The 21,792-nt window shown below is 47.9% G+C and overlaps 1 protein-coding gene across 1 annotated transcript in view; it reads left to right on the plus strand.

Moving 5' to 3' along the window:
• The first annotated feature begins 10,443 nt into the window (after positions 1 to 10,443).
• LOC101268922 (Smad7) overlaps positions 10,444 to 21,792 on the plus strand; it is a 24,877-nt gene continuing 13,528 nt past the window's right edge. Inside the window, 3 exon segments of the mRNA NM_001281336.1 lie at positions 10,444 to 11,550; positions 12,641 to 12,694; positions 17,796 to 17,867. Of these exon segments, the coding sequence (NP_001268265.1) occupies positions 11,082 to 11,550; positions 12,641 to 12,694; positions 17,796 to 17,867 (595 nt within the window). The 5' untranslated portion in view covers positions 10,444 to 11,081.

Below are 21,792 nucleotides of genomic sequence, written 5' to 3' on the forward strand. Positions count from 1 at the left end.
CGCCCAATTTTTCAGTTTTTGATTTGTTAAAAAAGTTTGAAATATCCAATAAATGTCGTTCCACTTCATGATTGTGTCCTACTTGTTGTTGATTCTTCACAAAAAAATACAGTTTTATATCTTATATGTTTGAAGCCTGAAATGTGGCAAAAGGTCGCAAAGTTCAAGGGGCCGAATACTTTCGCAAGGCACTGTATCTCTATGATTGACACTTGACACCGAAACAAATAAAGATAGGTAAAGTGATAATTTAACAACATAATGAATTAAATGCATAAGTAATTCAATCAATTAACAAGTTTCAGATTTCACAGAGGAACAATATAGATGAGATTTTTCTAAATTACATGTAAAGGTCCAGTGCAGTCAAACTATGTTTTACTGTGTTTCATATCACATTCTACAACAGCTGATGAAACTAGCATTGTAAATGACCAATTTAGGGAATAGGGTGTCATTCCTGATGCAGCCACTGATAAATCAAGATGAACTTTGACCACTAAAAGGGCATTATCATATGAGGTGGTCAGTCAGGATCAACCCACCTGCTGTGACCTCATAAAGACAGACATGCTGGGTATGACTGTAGCAGATCACTCACAGACAAACAGTGCAAGTGTTGGCTATTGATAAGGCTATGACTGGTTTCTCTCTCAGATAAGCTGGTTGATGGTCAATACATTTTACATGTAGATAAACGTAATGTAACGCAAATAAACTTTATGAATGTAAAACACGTTTTTTATGATTTTTTTATTATGAGAGAAAAGTAAGTTTCATGCCTTATGGAACAGTTAGCCTACACAGAATTACTAACCAAACGCGGTCTTGTGATTTGAGGAATTCCCCTGTGCTTGTTATGCATGCAATTTTTCCCTTTTCACTGCTCTTTGTAAATAACTGTGAAATGGCTAGATGTTGTTGCTGTATGCTATGTCCATTGCATCCCTTCTCGTAGTGCATAGCAGAATGTTTATTTATTTTTAAATAACAAAGTGGTAGTCGAATGTGCTTGAACATGCAACTTTGTACCCTTGGTTTCCGCTCGGGAATGGAGTAACTAATTGTGGTATTTCATTATTTTTTATAATTTGTTTGCAGTTTGGTCCTATCTGCTCTGAGATCAGAATAATACAAATCTTTATTTTCTCTATTTTATTATTGCTCTTATCTGTGCAATTGCTGGGTTAACATGAGCATATATCACCATGCATGTAGCCTACATCAATCATCACATGCGCGTGATTGCTCCAGTGGAGTAATCTGGTTTAATTGCTTAGACATGAAACCAGTCCTGTGTGTCAATAAATGACATTACTAAAGATTATCTAGAATGTTCATGGCTTAAATACATGATGACCTATTTCCACTAAGGCTGTTGTAGATAATAATGTAACAGTTAAATAAGGTTAATGGTTATCTTCTGTATTTCTAACTGGGTTTTGTTTTTTGGAAATGTAGAATATTTGCTTTTGTATGAATAGAAGGCAGGCAGATTGGCAGAATAATCTATTCATGAGCAGACAGGATAGGATAATGTTGGGTAAGAGCCCCGAACATTGCCCAATTACTGACACAAAAAATACTTTTTCCAACCCACAAAGTTCAAATATATTTTGATCTGTTTAACTCTTTTTTTTTGGTTACTACATGATTCCATATGTGTTGTTTCATAGTTTTGATGTCTTCACTATTATTCTACAATGTAGAAAATAGTAAAAATAAAGAAAACACTTTCCCATTCCAAGGTTTCCTTTATTTATACTATTGAGTTCCGCAGCAGTCTAAGACACTGCATTGCAGTGCTAGAGGTGTCACTACAGACTCTGGTTCGATTCCAGGCTGTATCACAACCGGCCGTGATTGGGAGTCCCATAGGGTGGCGCACAATTGGCCCAGCTTCGTTCGGTTAGGGGTTGGCCGGGGTAGGTCATCATTGTAAATACGAATTTGTTCTTAACTGACTTGCCTAGTTAAATAAAGGTTAAATAAAAATAAAAAGTAACCAAAAGTGTTAAACAAATCAAAATATTTGAGATTCTTCAAGGTAGACAACCTTTGCCTTGATGACAGCTTTGCACACTAATTGTTATCTCAACCAGCTTCATGAGGTAGTCACCTGGAATGTATTTCAATTAACAGGTGTGCCTTGTTAAAAGTTAATTGGTGGAATTTCTTTCCTTAATGCATTTGAGCTAATCAGTTGTGTTGTGACAAGGTAGGAGTGGTATACAGAAGATAGCCTTATTTGGTAAAAGACCAAGTTCATATCATGGCAAGAACAGCTCAAATAAGCAAAGAGGAACGACAGTCCATCATTACTTCAAGACATGAAGGTCAGTCGCAAAAACCATCAAGCGCTATGATGAAACTGGCTCGTGAGTAGATCTACAGAAAAAGAATGTATGTATGCATTGTATGTATGTATGTATGTATGTATGCATTTAGAATACATACATACATACATACAGTTGATGTCGGAAGTTCACATACACCTTAGCCAAGTACATTTAAACTCAGGTTTTCATCATTTCTGACCTTTTAATCCTAGTAAATATGTCTTAGTTCAGTTAGGATCACCACTTTATTTTAAGAATGTGTGTCACGTTCTGACCTCTATTTCTGTTGTTTTGTATTTATTTAGTATGGTCAGGGCGTGAGTTGGGTGGGCAGTCTATGTTTGTTTTTCTATGTTTTGGGGCATTTCTATGTTTTCGGCCTAGTATGGTTCTCAATCAGAGGCAGGTGTCATTAGTTGTCTCTGATTGAGAATCATACTTAGGTAGCCTGGGTTTCACTGTGTGTTTGTGGGTGATTGTTCCTGTCACTGTGTTTGTTGTCACAGGATAGGACTGTTTTGCGGTTTCACATTTCTTGTTTTTGTTAGTTTGTTCATGTGTAGTGATTTATTAAAACATGAATAACCACCACGCTGCGCTTTGGTCCGCTTCTCTTCCTCCTACAGACGAACGCCCTTACAGAATCACCCACCTACCAAGGACCAAGCGGCGTGGTAAACAGAGGCAGCAGCAACAGCAGCAGCAGGAGAAGTGACTGGTGCAGCAGGAGCAGCAGCAGCAAAAGCAGCAGCAGCAGGAGGAGCAACAGCAGCAGCAGCAAAATCAGCAGTGGGAGAGGCTGCACTACTTGGAGAGATGGACTTGGGAGGAGATTCTAGACGGGAAAGGACCCTGGGCAGAGCCAGGAGAATATTGCCGCCCCAAGGCCGAGCTGGAGGCAGCAAAAGCAGAGAGGCGGCATTATGAGGAACTAGCACGGCAGAGCGAATGGAAGCCCGAGAGTCACCCCCAAAAATTTCTTGGGGGGGGGGGCACAGGGGGAGTGTGGCAGAGTCAGGAGTCAGACCTGAGCCAACTCCCCCCGTTTATCGTGAGGAGCCAAGGAGGAGCTCAGAACCAGAGCTGGTGTTGGAGGTGAGCGAAGCAGAGACTGTGAAGGAGTTAATGGGGAAATTGGAGGAGAGTGATATGAGGGACTTGCTGGTTTGGTGCATGAGGCACGACATTCGCCCGACGGAGCGTGTCAGGGATTTAATGGCACCGGGGTCAGCTCTCCATACTCATCCTGAGGTGCGTGCGAGGGGTCTGGTGAAGACTGTGCCAGCCTCACGCACCAGGCCTCCTGTGCATCTCCCTAGCCTTGCACGTCCTGTGCCATCTCAGCACTACAGTGCTCCTAGCAGTGCTAACTGTGGCGGGCGTGGTGCTGGTCAGGCACCGTGTTATGCAGTTGTGCGCACGGTGTTCCCAGTACGCGTGCTTAGCCCGGTGCGCTACATCCCAGCTCCCCACATCTGCCGGGCTAGGGTGAAGATCCAGCCAGGGCGGTTGGTGCCAGCCCTGCTCTCAAGATCTCCAGTACGCCTTCACGGCCCGGTCTATCCGTCACCACCTCCACGCACCAGCCCTCCGGTGGCAGCCCCCCGTACCAGGCTGTCTCTCCGGCCCATCCTTACAGGGGCTCCCTCCTCTCCAGCGCTGCCGGAGCCTCCCGCCTGTCCGGCGCCTCTGCCGGAGCCTCCCGCCTCTCCGGCGCTACCAGGGCCTTCCTTTTCTCCAGCGTTGCCGGAGCTTCCCGTCTGCCCAGCGCCAGCTGAGCTTCCCGTCTGCCCGGCGCCAGCTGAGCTTCCCGTCTGCCCGGCGCCAGCTGAGCTTCCCGTCTGCCCGGCGCCAGCTGAGCTTCCCGTCTGCCCGGCGCCAGCTGAGCTTCCCGTCTGCCCGGCGCCAGCTGAGCTTCCCGTCTGCCCGGCGCCAGCTGAGCTTCCCGTCTGCCCGGCGCCAGCTGAGCTTCCCGTCTGCCCGGCGCCAGCTGAGCTTCCCGTCTGCCCGGCGCCAGCTGAGCTTCCCGTCTGCCCGGCGCCAGCTGAGCTTCCCGTCTGCCCGGCGCCAGCTGAGCTTCCCGTCTGCCCGGCGCCAGCTGAGCTTCCCGTCTGCCCGGCGCCAGCTGAGCTTCCCGTCTGCCCGGCGCCAGCTGAGCTTCCCGTCTGCCCGGCGCCAGCTGAGCTTCCCGTCTGCCCGGCGCCAGCTGAGCTTCCCGTCTGCCCGGCGCCAGCTGAGCTTCCCGTCTGCCCGGCGCCAGCTGAGCTTCCCGTCTGCCCGGCGCCAGCTGAGCTTCCCGTCTGCCCGGCGCCAGCTGAGCTTCCCGTCTGCCCGGCGCCAGCTGAGCTTCCCGTCTGCCCGGCGCCAGCTGAGCTTCCCGTCTGCCCGGCGCCAGCTGAGCTTCCCGTCTGCCCGGCGCCAGCTGAGCTTCCCGTCTGCCCGGCGCCAGCTGAGCTTCCCGTCTGCCCGGCGCCAGCTGAGCTTCCCGTCTGCCCGGCGCCAGCTGAGCTTCCCGTCTGCCCGGCGCCAGCTGAGCTTCCCGTCTGCCCGGCGCCAGCTGAGCTTCCCGTCTGCCCGGCGCCAGCTGAGCTTCCCGTCTGCCCGGCGCCAGCTGAGCTTCCCGTCTGCCCGGCGCCAGCTGAGCTTCCCGTCTGCCCGGCGCCAGCTGAGCTTCCCGTCTGCCCGGCGCCAGCTGAGCTTCCCGTCTGCCCGGCGCCAGCTGAGCTTCCCGTCTGCCCGGCGCCAGCTGAGCTTCCCGTCTGCCCGGCGCCAGCTGAGCTTCCCGTCTGCCCGGCGCCAGCTGAGCTTCCCGTCTGCCCGGCGCCAGCTGAGCTTCCCGTCTGCCCGGCGCCAGCTGAGCTTCCCGTCTGCCCGGCGCCAGCTGAGCTTCCCGTCTGCCCGGCGCCAGCTGAGCTTCCCGTCTGCCCGGCGCCAGCTGAGCTTCCCGTCTGCCCGGCGCCAGCTGAGCTTCCCGTCTGCCCGGCGCCGCCAGCGCCGCCCGTCTGCCCGGCGCCGCCAGCGCCGCCCGTCTGCCCGGCGCCGCCAGCGCCGCCCGTCTGCCCGGCGCCGCCAGCGCCGCCCGTCTGCCAGGGGCCGCCAGCGCCGCCCGTCTGCCAGGGGCCGCCAGCGCCGCCCGTCTGCCAGGGGCCGCCAGTCAGCCAGGGGCCGCCAGTGCCGCCAGTCAGCCAGGGGCCGCAAGTAAGCCAGGGGCCGCCAGTGCCGTCAGTCAGCCAGGGGCCGCCCGAGCAGCTGCCCCTCTGTCCAGAGCAGCTGTCGACCCTCTGTCCCAAGCTGCTGCCGCCCCTCTGTCCCGAGCAGCTGTCCCTCTGTCCCGAGCAGCTGTCCCTCTGTCCCGAGCAGCTGCCCCTCTGTCCCGAGCAGCTGCCCCTCTGTCCCGAGCAGCTGCCGCCCCTCTGTCCCGAGCAGCTGCCGCCCCTCTGTCCCGAGCAGCTGCCGCCCCTCTGTCCCGAGCAGCTGCCGCCCCTCTGTCCCGAGCAGCTGCCGCCCCTCTGTCCCGAGCAGCTGCCGCCCCTCTGTCCCGAGCAGCTGCCGCCCCTCTGTCCCGAGCAGCTGCCGCCCCTCTGTCCCGAGCTGCTATCGCCCCTCTGTCCCGAGCTGCTATCGCCCCTCTGTCCCGAGCAGTTGTCCCTCTGTCCCGAGCAGTTGTCCCTCTGTCCCGAGCAGCTGCTTCACCTCTGTCCCGAGCTGCCCCTCTGTCCCGAGCAGCCCCTCTGTCCAGTGGGGTCATTGAGAGGGGTGGCCATGGTGAGTAAGCCAGGGAGGCGGACAATAAGGCGGACTAAGACAATGGTGAAGTGGGGTCCGCGTCCCGCGCCAGAGCCGCCCCCGCGGACAGACGCCCACCCAGACCCTCCCCTATAGGTCAAGGTTTTGCGGCCGGAGTCCGCACCTTTGGGGGGGGGTACTGTCACGTTCTGACCTCTATTTCTGTTTTGTATTTATTTAGTATGGTCAGGGCGTGAGTTGGGTGGGCAGTCTATGTTTGTTTTTCTATGTTTTGGGGCATTTCTATGTTTTCGGCCTAGTATGGTTCTCAATCAGAGGCAGGTGTCATTAGTTGTCTCTGATTGAGAATCATACTTAGGTAGCCTGGGTTTCACTGTGTGTTTGTGGGTGATTGTTCCTGTCACTGTGTTTGTTGTCACAGGATAGGACTGTTTTGCGTTTTCACATTTCTTGTTTTTGTTAGTTTGTTCATGTGTAGTGATTTATTAAAACATGAATAACCACCACGCTGCGCTTTGGTCCGCTTCTCTTCCTCCTACAGACGAACGCCCTTACAATGTGAAATGTCAGAGTAATAGTAGCGAGAATGATTTATTTCAGCTTTTATTTCTTTCATCACATTCCCAGTGGGTCAGAAGTTTACATACACTCAATTAGTATTTAGTAGCATTGCCTTTAAATTGTTTAACTTGGGTCAAACGTTTTGGGTAGCCTTCCACAAGCTTTCCACAGTAAGTTGGGTGAATTCTGACAGAGCTGGTGTAACTGAGTCCATTTGGAAGACCCATTTGCGACCAAGCTTCACTCTTCCTGACTGATGTATTGAGATGTTGCTTCATTTTCTTACCTCATGATGCCATCTATTTTGTGAAGTGCACCAGTCCCTCCTGCAGCAAAGCCCCCCCCCCCCCCCCCCACAACATGATGCTGCCACCCCCGTGCTTCATGGTTGGGATGGTGTTCTTCAGCTTGCAAGTCCCCCCCCCCCCCCCCATTTTTCCTCCTAACATAACGGTGGTCATTACGGCCAAACAGTTCTATTTTTGTTTAATCAGACCATAGGACATTTCTCCAAAAAGTGCGATCTTTGTCCCCATGTACCGTTGCAAACCGTAGTCTGGCTTTTTTATGGTGGTTTTGGAGCAGTGGCTTCTTCCTTGCTGAGCGGCCTTTCAGCTTATGTCGACATAGGACTCATTTTACTGTGGATATAGATACTTCTGTACCTGTTTCCTCCAGCATCTTCACAAGGTCCTTTGCTGTTGTTCTGGGATTGATTTGCACTTGTCGCACCAAAGTACATTCATCTCTAGGAGACAGAATGCGTCTCCTTCCTGAGCGGTATGATGGCTGTGTGGTCCCATGGTGTTTATACCTGTGTACTATTGTTTGTACGGATGAACGTGGTACCTTCAGGCGTTTGGAAATTGCTCCCAAGGATGAATCAGACTTATGGAGGTCTATAATTGTTTTTTGGCTGATTTCTTGGCTGATTTCTTTTGATTATCCCATGATGTCAAGCAAACAGGCACTGAGTTTGAAGGTAGGACTTGAAATACATCCACAGGTACACCTCCAATTGACTCAAATGATGTCAATTAGCCTGTCCCAAGCTTCGTACATACATACATTCATACAGCCATGACATAATTTCTAGAATTTTCCAAGCTGTTTAAAGGCACAGTCAACTTAGTGTATGTAAACGTATGACCCACTGGAATTGTGATGCAGTGAATTATAAGTGAAATAATCTGTCTGTCTAAACCATTTTTTGAAAAATGCCTTGTCATGCACAAAGTAGGTGTCCTAACCGACTTGCCAAACTATAGTTTGTTAACAAGAAATGTGGGAGTGGTTGAAAAGCGAGTTTAATTGACTCCAACCTAAGTGTATGTAAACTTATGACTTCAACTGCATATACACACACACACACACACACACACACACACACTGAGTGTACAAAACATTAAGATTACCTTTCCAATATTGGGTTACTTACCCTTTCTGCTCGGGGGGCTAGTCACCCTACATAATTTTATTTTGTCAATTCGAAATAAAAAATGTATTGATAAAAATAATTCCTGTAAACTGGGTGAATCCACTTTTATTACTCAGAGCCAGGGAGAAAAACTGGATTCTACAAACTCTATGTTCTGAACTGTGGTTGTTTTTGGTGTAGATTACTTCCAGACTACCTTAAAAATGTTGCGTGCTGCTGCTGTTGGTTGAGTTTAAACTGATGTGCGGCGCCAGTGGGGAATCGGTGGAACAATGAGTCTGAGCCATTGACTGTTGGTGCCTGCCATCCTGAATAGAACACACATATCCCATCATCATTACCATCATCCACCCCATCCCAGTGCCCTGCAGCGACACTCACTGCCTTGCCTGACTGGCACCCACATTAACATAGTAGGCTACTGCTGCCTGCCTGCGTCTCCTCCCCTTATGTCTAGCACACAATTAGGCTACAGCAGACAGCATTCTTCAATTTACTCACACCGACCGACTCAGAGACAGACCTGTCTGTACAGCCAACGAGTCAGTTAAAGGGGACATATGTTGTCATTCCTTTTGGTAGAGATTTGTAGACTTTGGGGAGGGAAGGTAGTCTTCTGTCTCCTTTCCACACCCCAAGTATAGATAAATAGGAGTTGCATTCTCTTTATTCTGTAATTTGGATGATGTTTTACAATTAAGCTTCGGTCTCTCTTCTAAATAATTTTAGCTACATTGAATCAGATGGTAGGATCCCTATTAGTCTATACTATCAGGCTGGATGTATCAACAGGAAATGTTACACATTTCCCCAGCACAAGAAAGATATAAACTATAGGCTAGGCCCCATAGTTAGGTTTCCGGTCCCATTAGGCTACTGTAGGCTATTTCAAATGGTGGTGCTCCAGTCCAGACGATTAGCCTATGTTAATAGAATTATATTTGTCACATACACATATTTAGCAGATGTTATTGCGGGTGAAGTGAAATGCTTATAGGTTCCAATTTAAAATTTGATCTGATAATGTAGATGTGAAAGTAACCTACTCAGGCAAACTGAGATTAGCAAACTACTACTGTAGGCCTATAATCTGTTGATTGGCAACAGTCACCAGTCTCTGACAATGATAGACAGGGTAGACAACCCAAGTGTGGGATATTATCTAAGAAAAAATACAACAAAACGTTTTGTACAATAACAGTGAACTTGTCCATGATCAGTAGCCAAATGTGTAATAAATAAGTAGGTAACCTATGTCAGATGTATTTCACAGGGAAATAACTGTCACCAGAGGGAGGCAGTAGTTCGTTGAGACCATTCAGGGGAAAAAGGTTGAGACCGTGCAACTAGGTTACCCACCATTAAAGGGAAACATAATAATAATAATAGCCTAATAACAATAACAACAATATAATATATTACAATATATAATTATAATACAATATATTATAATACCAACAATATTATTGTGTTATGATCAATGTCAATCATAGTTAGCCTATTTATATTTATGCCCACTGCATTAATGTGATCACATGGCGCAAAGTAAATAAAAGTTAAAACAAATCATAATGTTTGGACAACTATTACCCTGAATCAACCCTTATCTCTCTTTCAGAGAGAGAGAGAGAGTGTGTGTTTCATTTATATAGTAAAATAGCCATTCTAGCTCCATACCCCCCCACCACGTGATATTTTCGCCTTGTTTTTATATTTTGTTACTTTGTAATTTCTGGAAATTGAAACTTTTCCTCACCCAACGAATTCTCTGTATGTAAGCTACTTGATCTCTTGTTTGCGCAAGACAATCATTTTTTTTAAGCGACAGGGTGTCTAGACAACCACGTGACGGGGCGCGCCAATGCGCACCGGAGGACACAGCTAAGAGCACAGAGAGTCAGAGAAAGAGAGAGCGAGTGAGAGAAGGCAAGGGCACTTGAGCTATCCGAGTCATTCGCAGACCTTTTCTGACGATCTCATCACTTCTTTGTCAAACTCCACTCGCTTTATTCCTCCGACTACAGAAATTCATTCCGAAAAGTGGCTGGATTAATTTACCAAGGGATATTTAGAAGATATATAGGCTGTAGGTAATTATTGTAATCAAGACTCTGTTCGGTATTCAATCGGAAACGCAACTACCTCTACTACTCGGGGTAGATTTCTGTCTGGCACCTCAGCGGCTCCAGTTTTGGATTTGCTCATTCGCTTTGGATCTGTTTTTGGAGGATCCTTTCCTTCTCTCGTAACATCTAAATCTATATTGGAAGATCACATCATGTGCAGACGGTTATGATATTTAGAAGATAGGGGATAAAAAAAACATAGACACCGGCCTTTGTTAAAGCCTTTTTGCTCTCGGATCAAGGGTTGTGTGGATTATTTTTTTTTCTAAAGAAAACGGGCGAGCTTCGTTTTTTTCTCGTGGATATAATAATTCTAGTATTTTACCAGGATATTTAGCCTATTGGCTCAGAATACCACAAAAAAAATCCTACTCATAACCATACGCGCAAAGTAATGTTACAATGTTTTTCTTTATACATAGCACACTGATGGAATGGAACGAATGTAGCATTTAATGTTCACAGTAGCCTAGCTCTACATTGTAACAATTTCTCTATGCTGCTATTTTGTATTCTAGATGCTCAGCGTTCCTACATTGACATTAAGATTTATGTTTCGATATAGCTGTGTATTAGCAGTAGGCCTATTATAGTGTTATAATAATACCGTTAAGGTGATGGTTAATTTCTCTTTACAGAGAAGGTTACTATCACGGCAGGAGCCTTGACATTTTTTTTTTTTTTGTGGGGTTTAGTTTTGAGAAAATTAGACTGGCGTATGCTACAGATTTTCTTTGCTTCTCCACCTCCCAGTTTCTCCATAATAATATCTCAGGCTGCTTGTCGTTGCCTGGACTCGGATCCCGGAATCTTCATGATTTGCGGACATCATGCTCGTTTTTTAGCCGGGAAACCCTCTTTTCGTCCCGCATGTTTAGGACCAAACGAACGGGGCTCGTCCGGCGACTCTGGAGGAGCCGTGCGCCCGTCGAGGGCGACGGGGAGACGGATACACGAACGCATGGATCCCGGGGTTGCTGTATGGGTAAATCGACGAAGGTTGCCGGGAAAACTAGCGCCGGAACGGAGGCTGAATTGAAAGCCCTGACCCACTCGATACTGAAAAAAATCAAAGAGAAACAATTAGAGGGGCTCTTGCAAGCGGTGGAGTCAAAGGGGGGTGCACGGAGCCCCTGCCTGCTCCTACCCAGCAAAGTGGACACCAAACTGGGTCAGCAGTCTTATTCCCTCCCCTTGCTGCTCTACAAAGTGTTTCGGTGGTCGGACCTCAGGCATTGCTCGGAATTAAAAAGGCTACCTTGCTGTGAATCCTATGGGAAAATTAACCCAGAACTCGTTTGCTGCAATCCTCACCACATGAGCAGGCTTTGTGAACTCGGTAAGTTAACATACACGGACCGTTAATGCTGTTTTTTTTTTATTTTTACAAAAAATAATAACATGAAGGGGGAAAAAACATCTGTTATTGCTAATTATATGCATGGTCTATCTGTTTCACTATTATATATTATATGGGCAAATTGATTGGCATGTCACTTTGCCAGACATGTTGACACAATTTACCGGTGGTGTCTATTGCAATAGCATAGGTCAGACTTGGTTGGTGTGACGTTAGAACAGTTTTATCAGCATCATCATGTCATGACCATATGGCAGAAGTCCCCCGTTTTATTATTTATCTATCTGGGATATAATACAAATCTAGATTTGCTTTGAATGACTCCTCGCAAGTAATGCAGAGATTACAAAGGTCAATGCAATTGTAATTACATTATGTCCAGTATATTATATTATGTCATCTCTTTATTGGTTTGGCAAAGCTTGGCCAAGTTATTGTTTTTTAATTGTATTTATATATTTGTTTTTGCTTTAAAATCTACGTGGAAACGCTTATAAAGAATTAAAAAAGGCCTATATGTTTATATTATGTTTATTATACCGAATGCAAGGCCTACTACACATGTTAAATGTGGTTTCCCAAGTTTTGTCTCGTAAAAAAAATCGAGTTGATTGTACTTTAATGTTTTCATGTCAGAAGTACTACTAACAACAGGCCTATAATATAACACACGAGACCTACACAAAGTTGAACTATTTTAAATGGCCTTTCACGTAGCCTTTCATGTAGACTATCTTGTGTATTTGACAGTCAGTCTGGACCAAGTTAGTTTGCTTGCAGCCAGCCCGGCAACGATTCCGATTGGAGTGTCCTGTTCTGTTGTGAGCCAAAAGAGAGCCGTATCTCTCCACAGCCTGAGTCGGAGCCTAGTCAGATAGTCGCCTGGAGGCTGGCGCCAGACGCCCCCTGTTTATCTCTCCACCAGATATCAAGGCAGCCTTGCTGCCTGCCCTGCCTCCAACCCTCACTGCTAACACAAACAGTTTTCCAAAAGAATGCAAACTGTTATCATAAGTTTCTCTCTTCCCCTGGACCCCTTTTCTCATGCCTTCTTTCATTTCGTTTTCAGAGTCTCCCCCTCCGCCTTATTCCCGATACCCAATGGACTTTCTTAAACCACCCGGTGAGTTTTATTATTACTTCTTTTTTCTTTAAAAAAGAAAGAGTCGTTTTTCAAGAATGTTTCTTGAATGTAGGCTACATATGTTGAGGTTTCTGGTTGTGTTTGTATTTTTCCAATGAGTATACCCACTGGGCACACACTGGTTTAATCAACGTTGTTTCCACTTCCTTTCTATGAAAATTATACTTACATTCCATTTGTAGAAATTAAAAAGGCACATTATAGGCCTATAACTTATTATAGGTTTTAAACATAAGTCATTACAACAACATTATACTTTTGCCCAGTCATTTCTAAACAATGTGTTATTATGACACTAGTGAAAAAGGAAGTCTCATACTAGCTCAAGTCATTCACACTATTAGGTGCATTGAGTTCTGCTCTGTGTGTATATGGAAATGCTCTTCGCTCTGTTTTGATTTATGATGGTAGTCAGACTGAGAGTGGCATGCCTGCCCGCGCCATGCAGCCCAGTGCCGATCAGGGCCCTGTAATAGAATGGCAGGTAGCCAAGGCCAGGGCCCATTCCAGACCGGCACCAGCTCTGTAGTGGCTGTCTGTCTGCACAAACTTTGGGCTGGAGGGGATGACCTAGCAGGACAGATAAACAGCATTGGCACCAGAGGACAGGGAGAGAGGAGACACACGCAGGGAGGTTACACACAAACAATCACACACACGCAAGATGCACACGCTGTGGGGGGGCAGCTCCAGTGAAGGGAGACAGTTTAGGGGGAGATGTGGATCACACAAGGGGAAAAGACAAAGATTTCTGGAGCCCAGTTTTATCTGTAGAATTATTCTGACTGTAGATTACAGCTGAGGGGTTGGGAGTGTCACGTGTGCGTGTGTTTGGAGCTCTTAGTGTGTGTATGCAGGCCTGTGGTTTAGCCCGTGAGCCATTTTAGAAGGAAGTGTCTGCCAAAAAAAGCGAAGTTGGTAGATATTGAATTGCTGTGTGTGTTGCTGCTGCAGTCTATCATGGAGCTCATCCATGCCTGATATGGAATGAATCCTTACAGCTTGCTCTACTATGGTCAGGTAGATGTCATGTGTATGTTAAACATTGAAATGAAACCATTAGATACGTGTTTGTCATTTAATAGATAGAGAATCAAGAGACAGTGTTGAGTTAAGCGAGGACGAGGTCGTGAGTTGAAGTGTTTTTGGCGGCGGCCGTGAGTGAGTCACTCCTTTTATGAATCAGACAGTTTTTGGGTTTCCTGCATGGCCCCGATCAGGCCGCACAGAGGGGACGTTCCAAATACTACACTATTCCCTATATTGTACACTACTTTAAACATTTTTGTTGTTGTTGTTGCACTATATAGGTAATAGGGTCCCGGGGGTAGGAAGAAATCGTTTGGGAGGCAGCTTCCTGTGAGGATGCTTGTAGGGCTCCATTAACCGTTTACTACACTTCCGCTGCTCTTTTTGGAGTGTCGCTTCTCAGTGAGTGATGTGGATGAATACGCCATGTCCCCAATGAGAGAACGACACACACACACACTCTAGTCGCTCATCTGGTTGTGGTGAGGAGGAAAGAAGAAAGAGAGACCGAGGAAAACAACAAGACAGGGAGGAAAAGCCCAGGGAAACAATAGAGCAGGAAGCAGCAGAAGTTTCCCCAACAGCAGCAGCAGAGAAGGAGAAAGTGTCTTTCATTGAACATAGGGAAAGAGAAGAAAGGATGTTCATGTGCAGCTGCGATTCTTCCAGGGTTTAGTCTACGTTAATATAGCAGAGAGAGAGAGAGAGAGAGGGAAACTAAAGTGTGTGAGAGAGGACAGATATTAATAGGACAATGGAGTGGAGCGTGGCTGGGCTACGGAGACACACACACACACACACACACACACACACATTGAGCCTAGATGTAGAGGACAGATGAGATGCCTGAAAGACAGACATGGGTATTCCCTCTGGGCCAAGGGAGCTGTCAGTCATCCAGTCCTCCCACTTTATGTAGGCTCTGACTCCTCTCCTCTTCCGTGTGCCCGTGCGCTTGTGTGTGTGTCCACTCCAGCTCTATTTAGTCCTCTGACTCCTCACCACAATTTGTTTCAACAGGCCACATTACCATGCTAACGTCTTACTGGATTACATGGTGGTCTGGTCTGCATTGCAATGTCCTGCCTCATCACGCCACAATAGGAGGAATACCACATTGCTTTTCTCCCACAGCACAATGGTGGAGTGCCACTACAGTGTGTACCTGCATATATAACACTTAGAATGAGAGGTATAGGTGTGTTTAGTATCATTGCAATGCCTGGCCTTGGGTTGTACTGTGTGTGGGTTGTACTGTGTGTGGGTTGTACTGTGTGTGTGTGTGTGTGTGTGTGTGTGTGTGAACGTTGACTCCACTGGGGTTAGAGGCATGATGTTGCAAGGCTTGTGTCCTTGACCAGCAGAGCCAGCCATGTACAACGAGGACAAGGATCCTCTCGAGAGACAGAGGCAGACAGACAGTTCTCACTGGACCCAGGTAGGAGCTGGTTGGTCACGGGCCAAGTTCAATAGACTAACTGCCATACCAGAGGCACTGCAAGTCTGAGTGTGTGTGTGGACAGTTTGCCAACAGGACATAAGCAGCAGATGATCAATAGTCCGTCAATAATAAGAGCTTAGCAGTGCATTGATGATTCCAATGTCTGAAGTTTATGCTACAATCATTTGCCTATCAAAAAACAGACACGTCAAAGGGTAGTCAGCGGTGTGTGTTTCAGTTTCTGTTGCCGCATGCGTAAATCTGAACAGGAGAGTATGTGTGTGTGTGTGGGGGGGGGGGGGAGAAGGACAGAGAGAGAAGTTGTTTAAGGAACAGGATTCGGATGGACGTGTCAGTCTGTCTCGCCACACTGCCAAAAAATGGGCAGTATCAAAAGCTGCCGTCGTAAAACGCTAGCTGCCTGTCTCTCTCTCTCTCTCTCTCTCCCCCCCTCTCTCTCTCTGTCTCTCTCCCCCTCTCTCTCTCTCTGTCTCTCTGTCTCTCTCTGTCTCTGTCTCTCTCTGTCTCTCTCTGTCTCTGTCTCTCTCTGTCTCTCTCGCTCTCTCTGTCTCTCTCTCTCTCTGTCTCTCTCTGTCTCTCTCTGTCTCTGTCTCTCTCTGTCTCTCTCTGTCTCTGTCTCTCTGTCTCTCTCTCTGTCTCTCTCTCTGTCTCTCTCTCTCTCTCTCTCTGTCTCTCTCTGTCTCTCTCTGTCTCTCTGTCTCTCTCTCTGTCTCTCTCTCTGTCTCTCTCTCTCTCTCTCTCTCTCTCTCTCTGTCTCTCTCTCTCTCTCTCTCTCTGTCACTTACTTTAAATCACTCAGTTCACCTCTTTCCCACACTCTTTTTTTTCCAAATGTTCTGTTTCTATCTGTTTTACACCCCGTCCCTGTGACTTTCTATCTACATCTCACTCGCTCTTCCAACCCCCCTCCATCTCTCTCTCTCAGTAGGTCTTCCAGGTTTTGGGTCTGGACTAGCTCCACCTCAGCCCCGGGTACTGTGGTGAACCGTGCCCAGGAAACCAGGCCTGCCTCATTGGACAGCCATGAAAGAGAGGCAGGCTGCTTGACCATGGCCCTGTATCTCGTTAGGTTGACCACAGTACCGTTTTGACAGAGTCTTTTTGGATCCTATGGAGGCTGAGACACAGTCCACATATCGGAACAGATTCATTACTGACTCGCACAGACCGTTGCGTCAGTAGTCGTCTTATAGACAAATAATAACGCTGCATAGAAAAGTTATTACACTACGTAGAGGAGCTATAAACACTACATACAAGTGTAATACCCATCTCCCTTGCTGCTACATCTCCTGTTGGGGTTGATCGTAGCAGGAACGGGGGGGTGGGGGGGCAAGGAGGAGAGGAGAGGGAGCCAGAGTTTCCTCTGTTGGCTAGTATGCCATTAAGAAAATGCGCTATGCACAGTTTTCAAGGCTGGGGCTATTTCCTGTTTCCTTCATTGTTTTGGGTTTTGATGGAGTGTATCCTGCTAACCTGTATACTCCTATTAGAGACTTGGTCTGACAGTGTCCTAAATAGCACCCTATTCCCAAATGTAGTGCATTATTGACCAGGGCCCGTAGGGAGTCCTATAGGGCTCTGGTCAAAGGTAGTGCACTATCCAGTGGATAGGGTGCCATTTTGGGCCACAACCAGGCTCTGATGAAGTAGTGCTCGGCTGCAGTGGAGTCGGACATGTTTTTCAAGTCAACGCCTCTTTTCCCTCCAAGCCAGGCATTTATTTATTCTGGGCCTCTTAGAAAGTTTGAGGGAAAAAGGAAAATGTGATTGTGTTGTGGAGGAGTGGTTGGTTTTTACGGGGTTGGGACTGGGAGAAGGAACAGAGCAGGGGCGCTGCTGTATGTTTTAAAGTGCTGTGTGTGTCGAGACCTGCCAGAGCCTGTCGTCAGAGCCACTGCCAGCCCCCCCTCCCTCGCTATGTCTCTCTCCCTCTCTCTGCTCCAACATGGCCGCTCTAGTTGTCTCTCTGAGTGAAGACTGCAGAGGATTATGGGATTAGTGGTGGCTAGTGTTGAAGGCCGTCACAGGGCAGGCCTCCCGCTTTAGTAGTCACTTCTATTCATATCTGGTGAAGGGCTGCTAAGACTTGATGTGTCTCCGAGATATTGCCTACTTTAGTGATGTTACTATCCGGCTAACTAGCATGCTAAGAATCTGATCGCTTTTGTTTTGCGTCATATTATTTTGCTATCAAATGTTCTGTCTGAAATTCTGTACAATTACAAAGCTACAAACGACAAACAAATATGTATCTACTACTGGTGTATTTTGGGGGTCATTTCACCAGAAAGAAGTGCAGTGAGTTCGTAGGAGTGAGCTGTGTGTGTGTGTGTGTGTGTGTGTGGATCTGTGAGGTTATTAGTAGGGCTCCTGGCTAGCTGTCTGAACTGACTGAGTGACTCCCAGAGTTCAGTGGTCCAGTGTCTTCATTAGGCATTGATTTCACTGTGTGATTGACAGCTTCTCACAGCTGCTCTCTCTGCTCACACTGTGGTTGATCTCTCATTCTAACACACACACTTTTCTCTCTCTCTCTCTCTCTCTCTCTCTCTCTCTCTCTCTCTCTGTCCTTCTCTCTTCGTTCAGATTCACTAGACTCGGGGCCTTCATCCACTGAGACTGGAGGAACTACCTACTCGGCCCCCGTGGGGCTCTCAGGTAAGACACAAGCCCGTTGGTTTTTATTTTTCTCTTTCTTTCTTTCTTTCTTTCTCTCTCCCTCCCATCCTCCCTCTCTCGCTCTGTCATGATGCAGTGGCTCATTGGAGGGGCCCCTACTTCCCCTCCTCGCTGTAATGAAAGAAGGGAGGCGTGTTTCAAGAGATCCAATCCACACAAATTCCTCCCGGCTCTTTGAACAAGCGTTCTTCTCTGTTCCTCCTTTCATTTTCCCTCATGCTGTTTTGTTTAATGTAATCCAAACAGAAAAAAAAACTCTGTTTGCTTTAGAGAGCGCTGTATAGTGTGTGCGTGTGTTTGCACTCTTCTTGGTTTTGCCTGGGATGGGGATCTGAGCTGAGATGTTACGTCGTGTATGTGTGTGTATACATTTTGTGAGGCGATAATCGTGTCATCAGTGGATGACAAGGGGCCACAGCATCTAAAGATGGATGAAGCCCTCATTACTATACCCTCCATGGGAACATGAGCACAGACATGCAAGCTGCTTAAAGGGTTGGTTAAGGTTGGCTGGTCATGGGGTTGAGTCCACGTTATTCTGAACACAATGCACTCAGCTAGCAGGGGGGGGGGGGGGGTCTGCTACCCTTATTAACCTGTGCTACTGCTCTCTGTCTCTCTTTCTCTGTCTCACTCTGTCCCTCTCTCTGTCTCACTCTGTCCCTCTCTGGTAGTAATAATATATTCTTTACCTGAGGGAGGGAGGTGTTTTTGGACGGCCTCTTAAGTCTTACATTCCCATAATCCTGTAGGCTGTACCACCTTTCTCACGTCTCTCTCCACCTCGCCCCCCACCCAGAGGCAAGCGGATAACATAGTGTTTATGAGGTGGAGGGGGGGTGGAAGAAAGAGGGGGAGGGGGGGGGTGAAGAATTCACTCCTCCAGCCTAGCTGTGCTTTCTCTCTCTCTCGTTCAGATGTTTCTCATTACAGAGACTTTAAAGGCTTTTTATGTCAGTTGGTTGGGGTGCTTAGCTCGCTCACTGCGTATTTTTTCCCCTCCTTTGTTTAGGAGAGGAGCTGGTGTTGGCTTTGAGGGACGGAGGGGGAGGGTCAGCAGTCTCCAGATAGGGGCTTTTTAGATTGGGGACTTAGATTGTAAGCTGGGCTGGCTGTCTGGCTGAGTGTATAAACACAGAGAAAACAAAGCCCCCTGAAACAGAAAAGCGCAGCTCTCGGTCTCTCTGTTGTGGAGAGGTTTTTAGCCTGTTTCTTAGAACCCCAGTGCACACTGTGAAATCCTAGACTGGAGTCTAACTAGCTAATCCCCTCTCCTCCTCTCCCTCCTCTTCTCCTCCCTCAGGCATGCACCCCTCCCCTGTTTTCCTTCCTGGCTGAGCCAAGGCAGGGCGGCCAGCCCTAGTGAATGGGGCTCAGTGAGGGGAGGGAAGGGGGGCGGCAGGGAGGGAGTGAGGGAGGAAAGGGCCTGGGTGCCTGGAGCCAAGGATTTGATTTCTCTGGCAAGGGAAGAAAACTGTGCTCCCCCCGGGGCTCTCACAAAAGAAACATGCCCCTCCCGGAGGCTCCATGTTGACCTTTTAATTCACTCACTTTGCCCTTTTTATGTTGCTACCCAGACGTATTTACAGAAGAAGAGAGGGAGGGAGGGAGGATGGTACTGCTGTTACACACACAGTACACAGCCTATTGAAATTGGAATATGACATTCAATGAAGATTACCTCAGCCTAAGTAACTCGCACATTGAGATTTTTATATTCCTAAATAAAAAAAACACAAAATAACCTTGCAATATTTGTGAACTGAACAGTATTTTGGCTGCACACAACCGTAAATGAAATACTTGGAAGAAATCACTTTGGGCTCCCGACTGGCGCAGCGGTCTAAGGCACTGCATCTCAGTGCTGGAGGTGTCACTACAGCCACCCTGGTTCGAATTCAGGCTGTTTCACAATCGGACGTGATTGGGGGGTCCCGTAGGATGGCGCATAATTGGCCCAGCGTCGTCCGGGTTTGGCCGGTCTAGGCAGTCATTGTAAATAAGGATTTGTTCTTTAACTGGCCTAGTTAAGTAAAGGTTAAATCAAATAAAAAGCTAACAAAGAGAGAGAGAGAAAAACTATGGGGGATAAAAGAGCAATAGCAAATCCTCTCTCTGTCTTTCTCTCTCCACCTTTGTGGTCTGGTTGGCTCAGGGTCAGGATGGTGAGACAGACTAGTGCTCTGCTATAGATTATCTAGTGGGAGGAAGACACGCTAGTTACTGTGGAGCTGGTCTGCACTGGTAGGAATATATTCTGGTGGGAGGCCCCTAGCCCCAGACTCGTCCCTGTCCCTAACCTCGGGCTTTCTGTTGTCCTGGAAAGCAGGGTTATTAAGGAGTTAACCTCAATGTGACAGTGACAAGCACAAATGCAAACTAGGCTGCCTGCCAGACTAGGAACATTAAAGCCTCCTCTAGCACGTCATCCGAGTGGAGCAGAGGGAGGCGAGCCAGGGATGGCCGGAGAGACTGGCAGTGGGCCGGGGCTGGGCCCAGGATTGGGCCGGAGGCTAGGACAGAGGGTCACGAGTCCCGGATGGACAGAGACCAGAATTTGGCCATAGTAGTGGGTCTGTTCTTTTGTATCTGTTGGCCCCTGTCTCTCTGCTCCAGTTCCTCCCCCTCCTACTCATGGTTCTTCTCCTGGCACATTCAGGTCCCCTACCCCAGGCAGGGTGGGCTTTGTGTTTCTTGTTCAGTTTGTGATTGTTGTATTTTAAAGTAATATTCATGGCTGAAGTGTTTCAAATATTAGTTTGGGGATGTGGATGCGGACCTTGCTGAGTGGGTGAGGGGGGGTATAGTAATCAATCAAAAGTTTTTATAAAACCCTTTTTACATCAGCAGATGTCACAAAGTGCTACATAGTATAGTAATGGCATAGCGACTATTGGTGATTCGTAGTGTGTACATTGGGGTGGGCGCCGAGCATCGGGAAACAGGGGAGGTGTAGACTGTGAGGTGGGGGTGAGGAAAGGATTAGGTGTTGTATGTACTGTATCTCCTGTGGGTGGGTGGGGGGGGTGGACACAGTCAGGTCACAGGGGGGCAAGCTGTTCTGTCTCCTGTCCTTGGTGCACTGTGCGGGAGGAGTGCTGGGGGGGCCATATGACTTTGTCTGTGGGCGACAGGGTCGGAGGGGGGTTAGGTGTTGTATCTCCTCTATATTCTATGGGTCTGGATCGTGAGTGGCTGGGACTCTGTGCGTGTGAGTAGTGGTGGGGGTCGGGTTCAAAGCCGGAGGTGGCATGCCTGGCTGGTGCCGGCTAGGAATGACCCCGGAGTGCCTGTTGTAACCTGATCCTTCTGGCTCACTGCTCTGCTGTGGTGGCGCTGAGCTGACAGGCGTGTGTGTGTGCCCGTGCGTGAGACATGCCACGGCCTTGGCCGTCAGACGTTGGGATAGAATGACCCACACAGGGACATTGGCTGGCTGGCTGGCTGACAGGACGCACACACACACTGGATGTCAGCCTACTGTCACACAGGCGCTAGCCTAGCTTCCTCTTCTCAGCAAGTTAAATTTAGGTTGAAGTACATTATTAAACTGTTAGCTAGCGAACCCAGCCTCTAGCCCCTCTGAACTGGCTATTAGCCGCTTAACATAAGGAATAGGCCCGGTGACTCTGGTAACATTTTAATGGGGTTTCTTCTTCCCACCGTCAAGTTGACCGTGGAGACCAGTGAGACCAGGCTGTCGGAGCCTGTCTCTTGGTACTATGTTAGTACTTGGTGTTACGGTACTAAAGTATAAAAACCTACTCAGTCTGTACCTTTTCTTTTTCCGTCTTGCCTTCAATGTTTAAGTCTTACAGCCTATACCTCGCCTCTCTCAGTCCTTTCACCCTGTGCCAGATTCTCAGTCTCTGCGTTGTCAGCTAGCTCCTTGTTGTCCCCAGGC

The sequence above is a fragment of the Oncorhynchus mykiss genome, chromosome 5 (assembly GCF_013265735.2).
Source record: "Oncorhynchus mykiss isolate Arlee chromosome 5, USDA_OmykA_1.1, whole genome shotgun sequence".
NCBI classification, from domain to species: domain Eukaryota; kingdom Metazoa; phylum Chordata; class Actinopteri; order Salmoniformes; family Salmonidae; genus Oncorhynchus; species Oncorhynchus mykiss.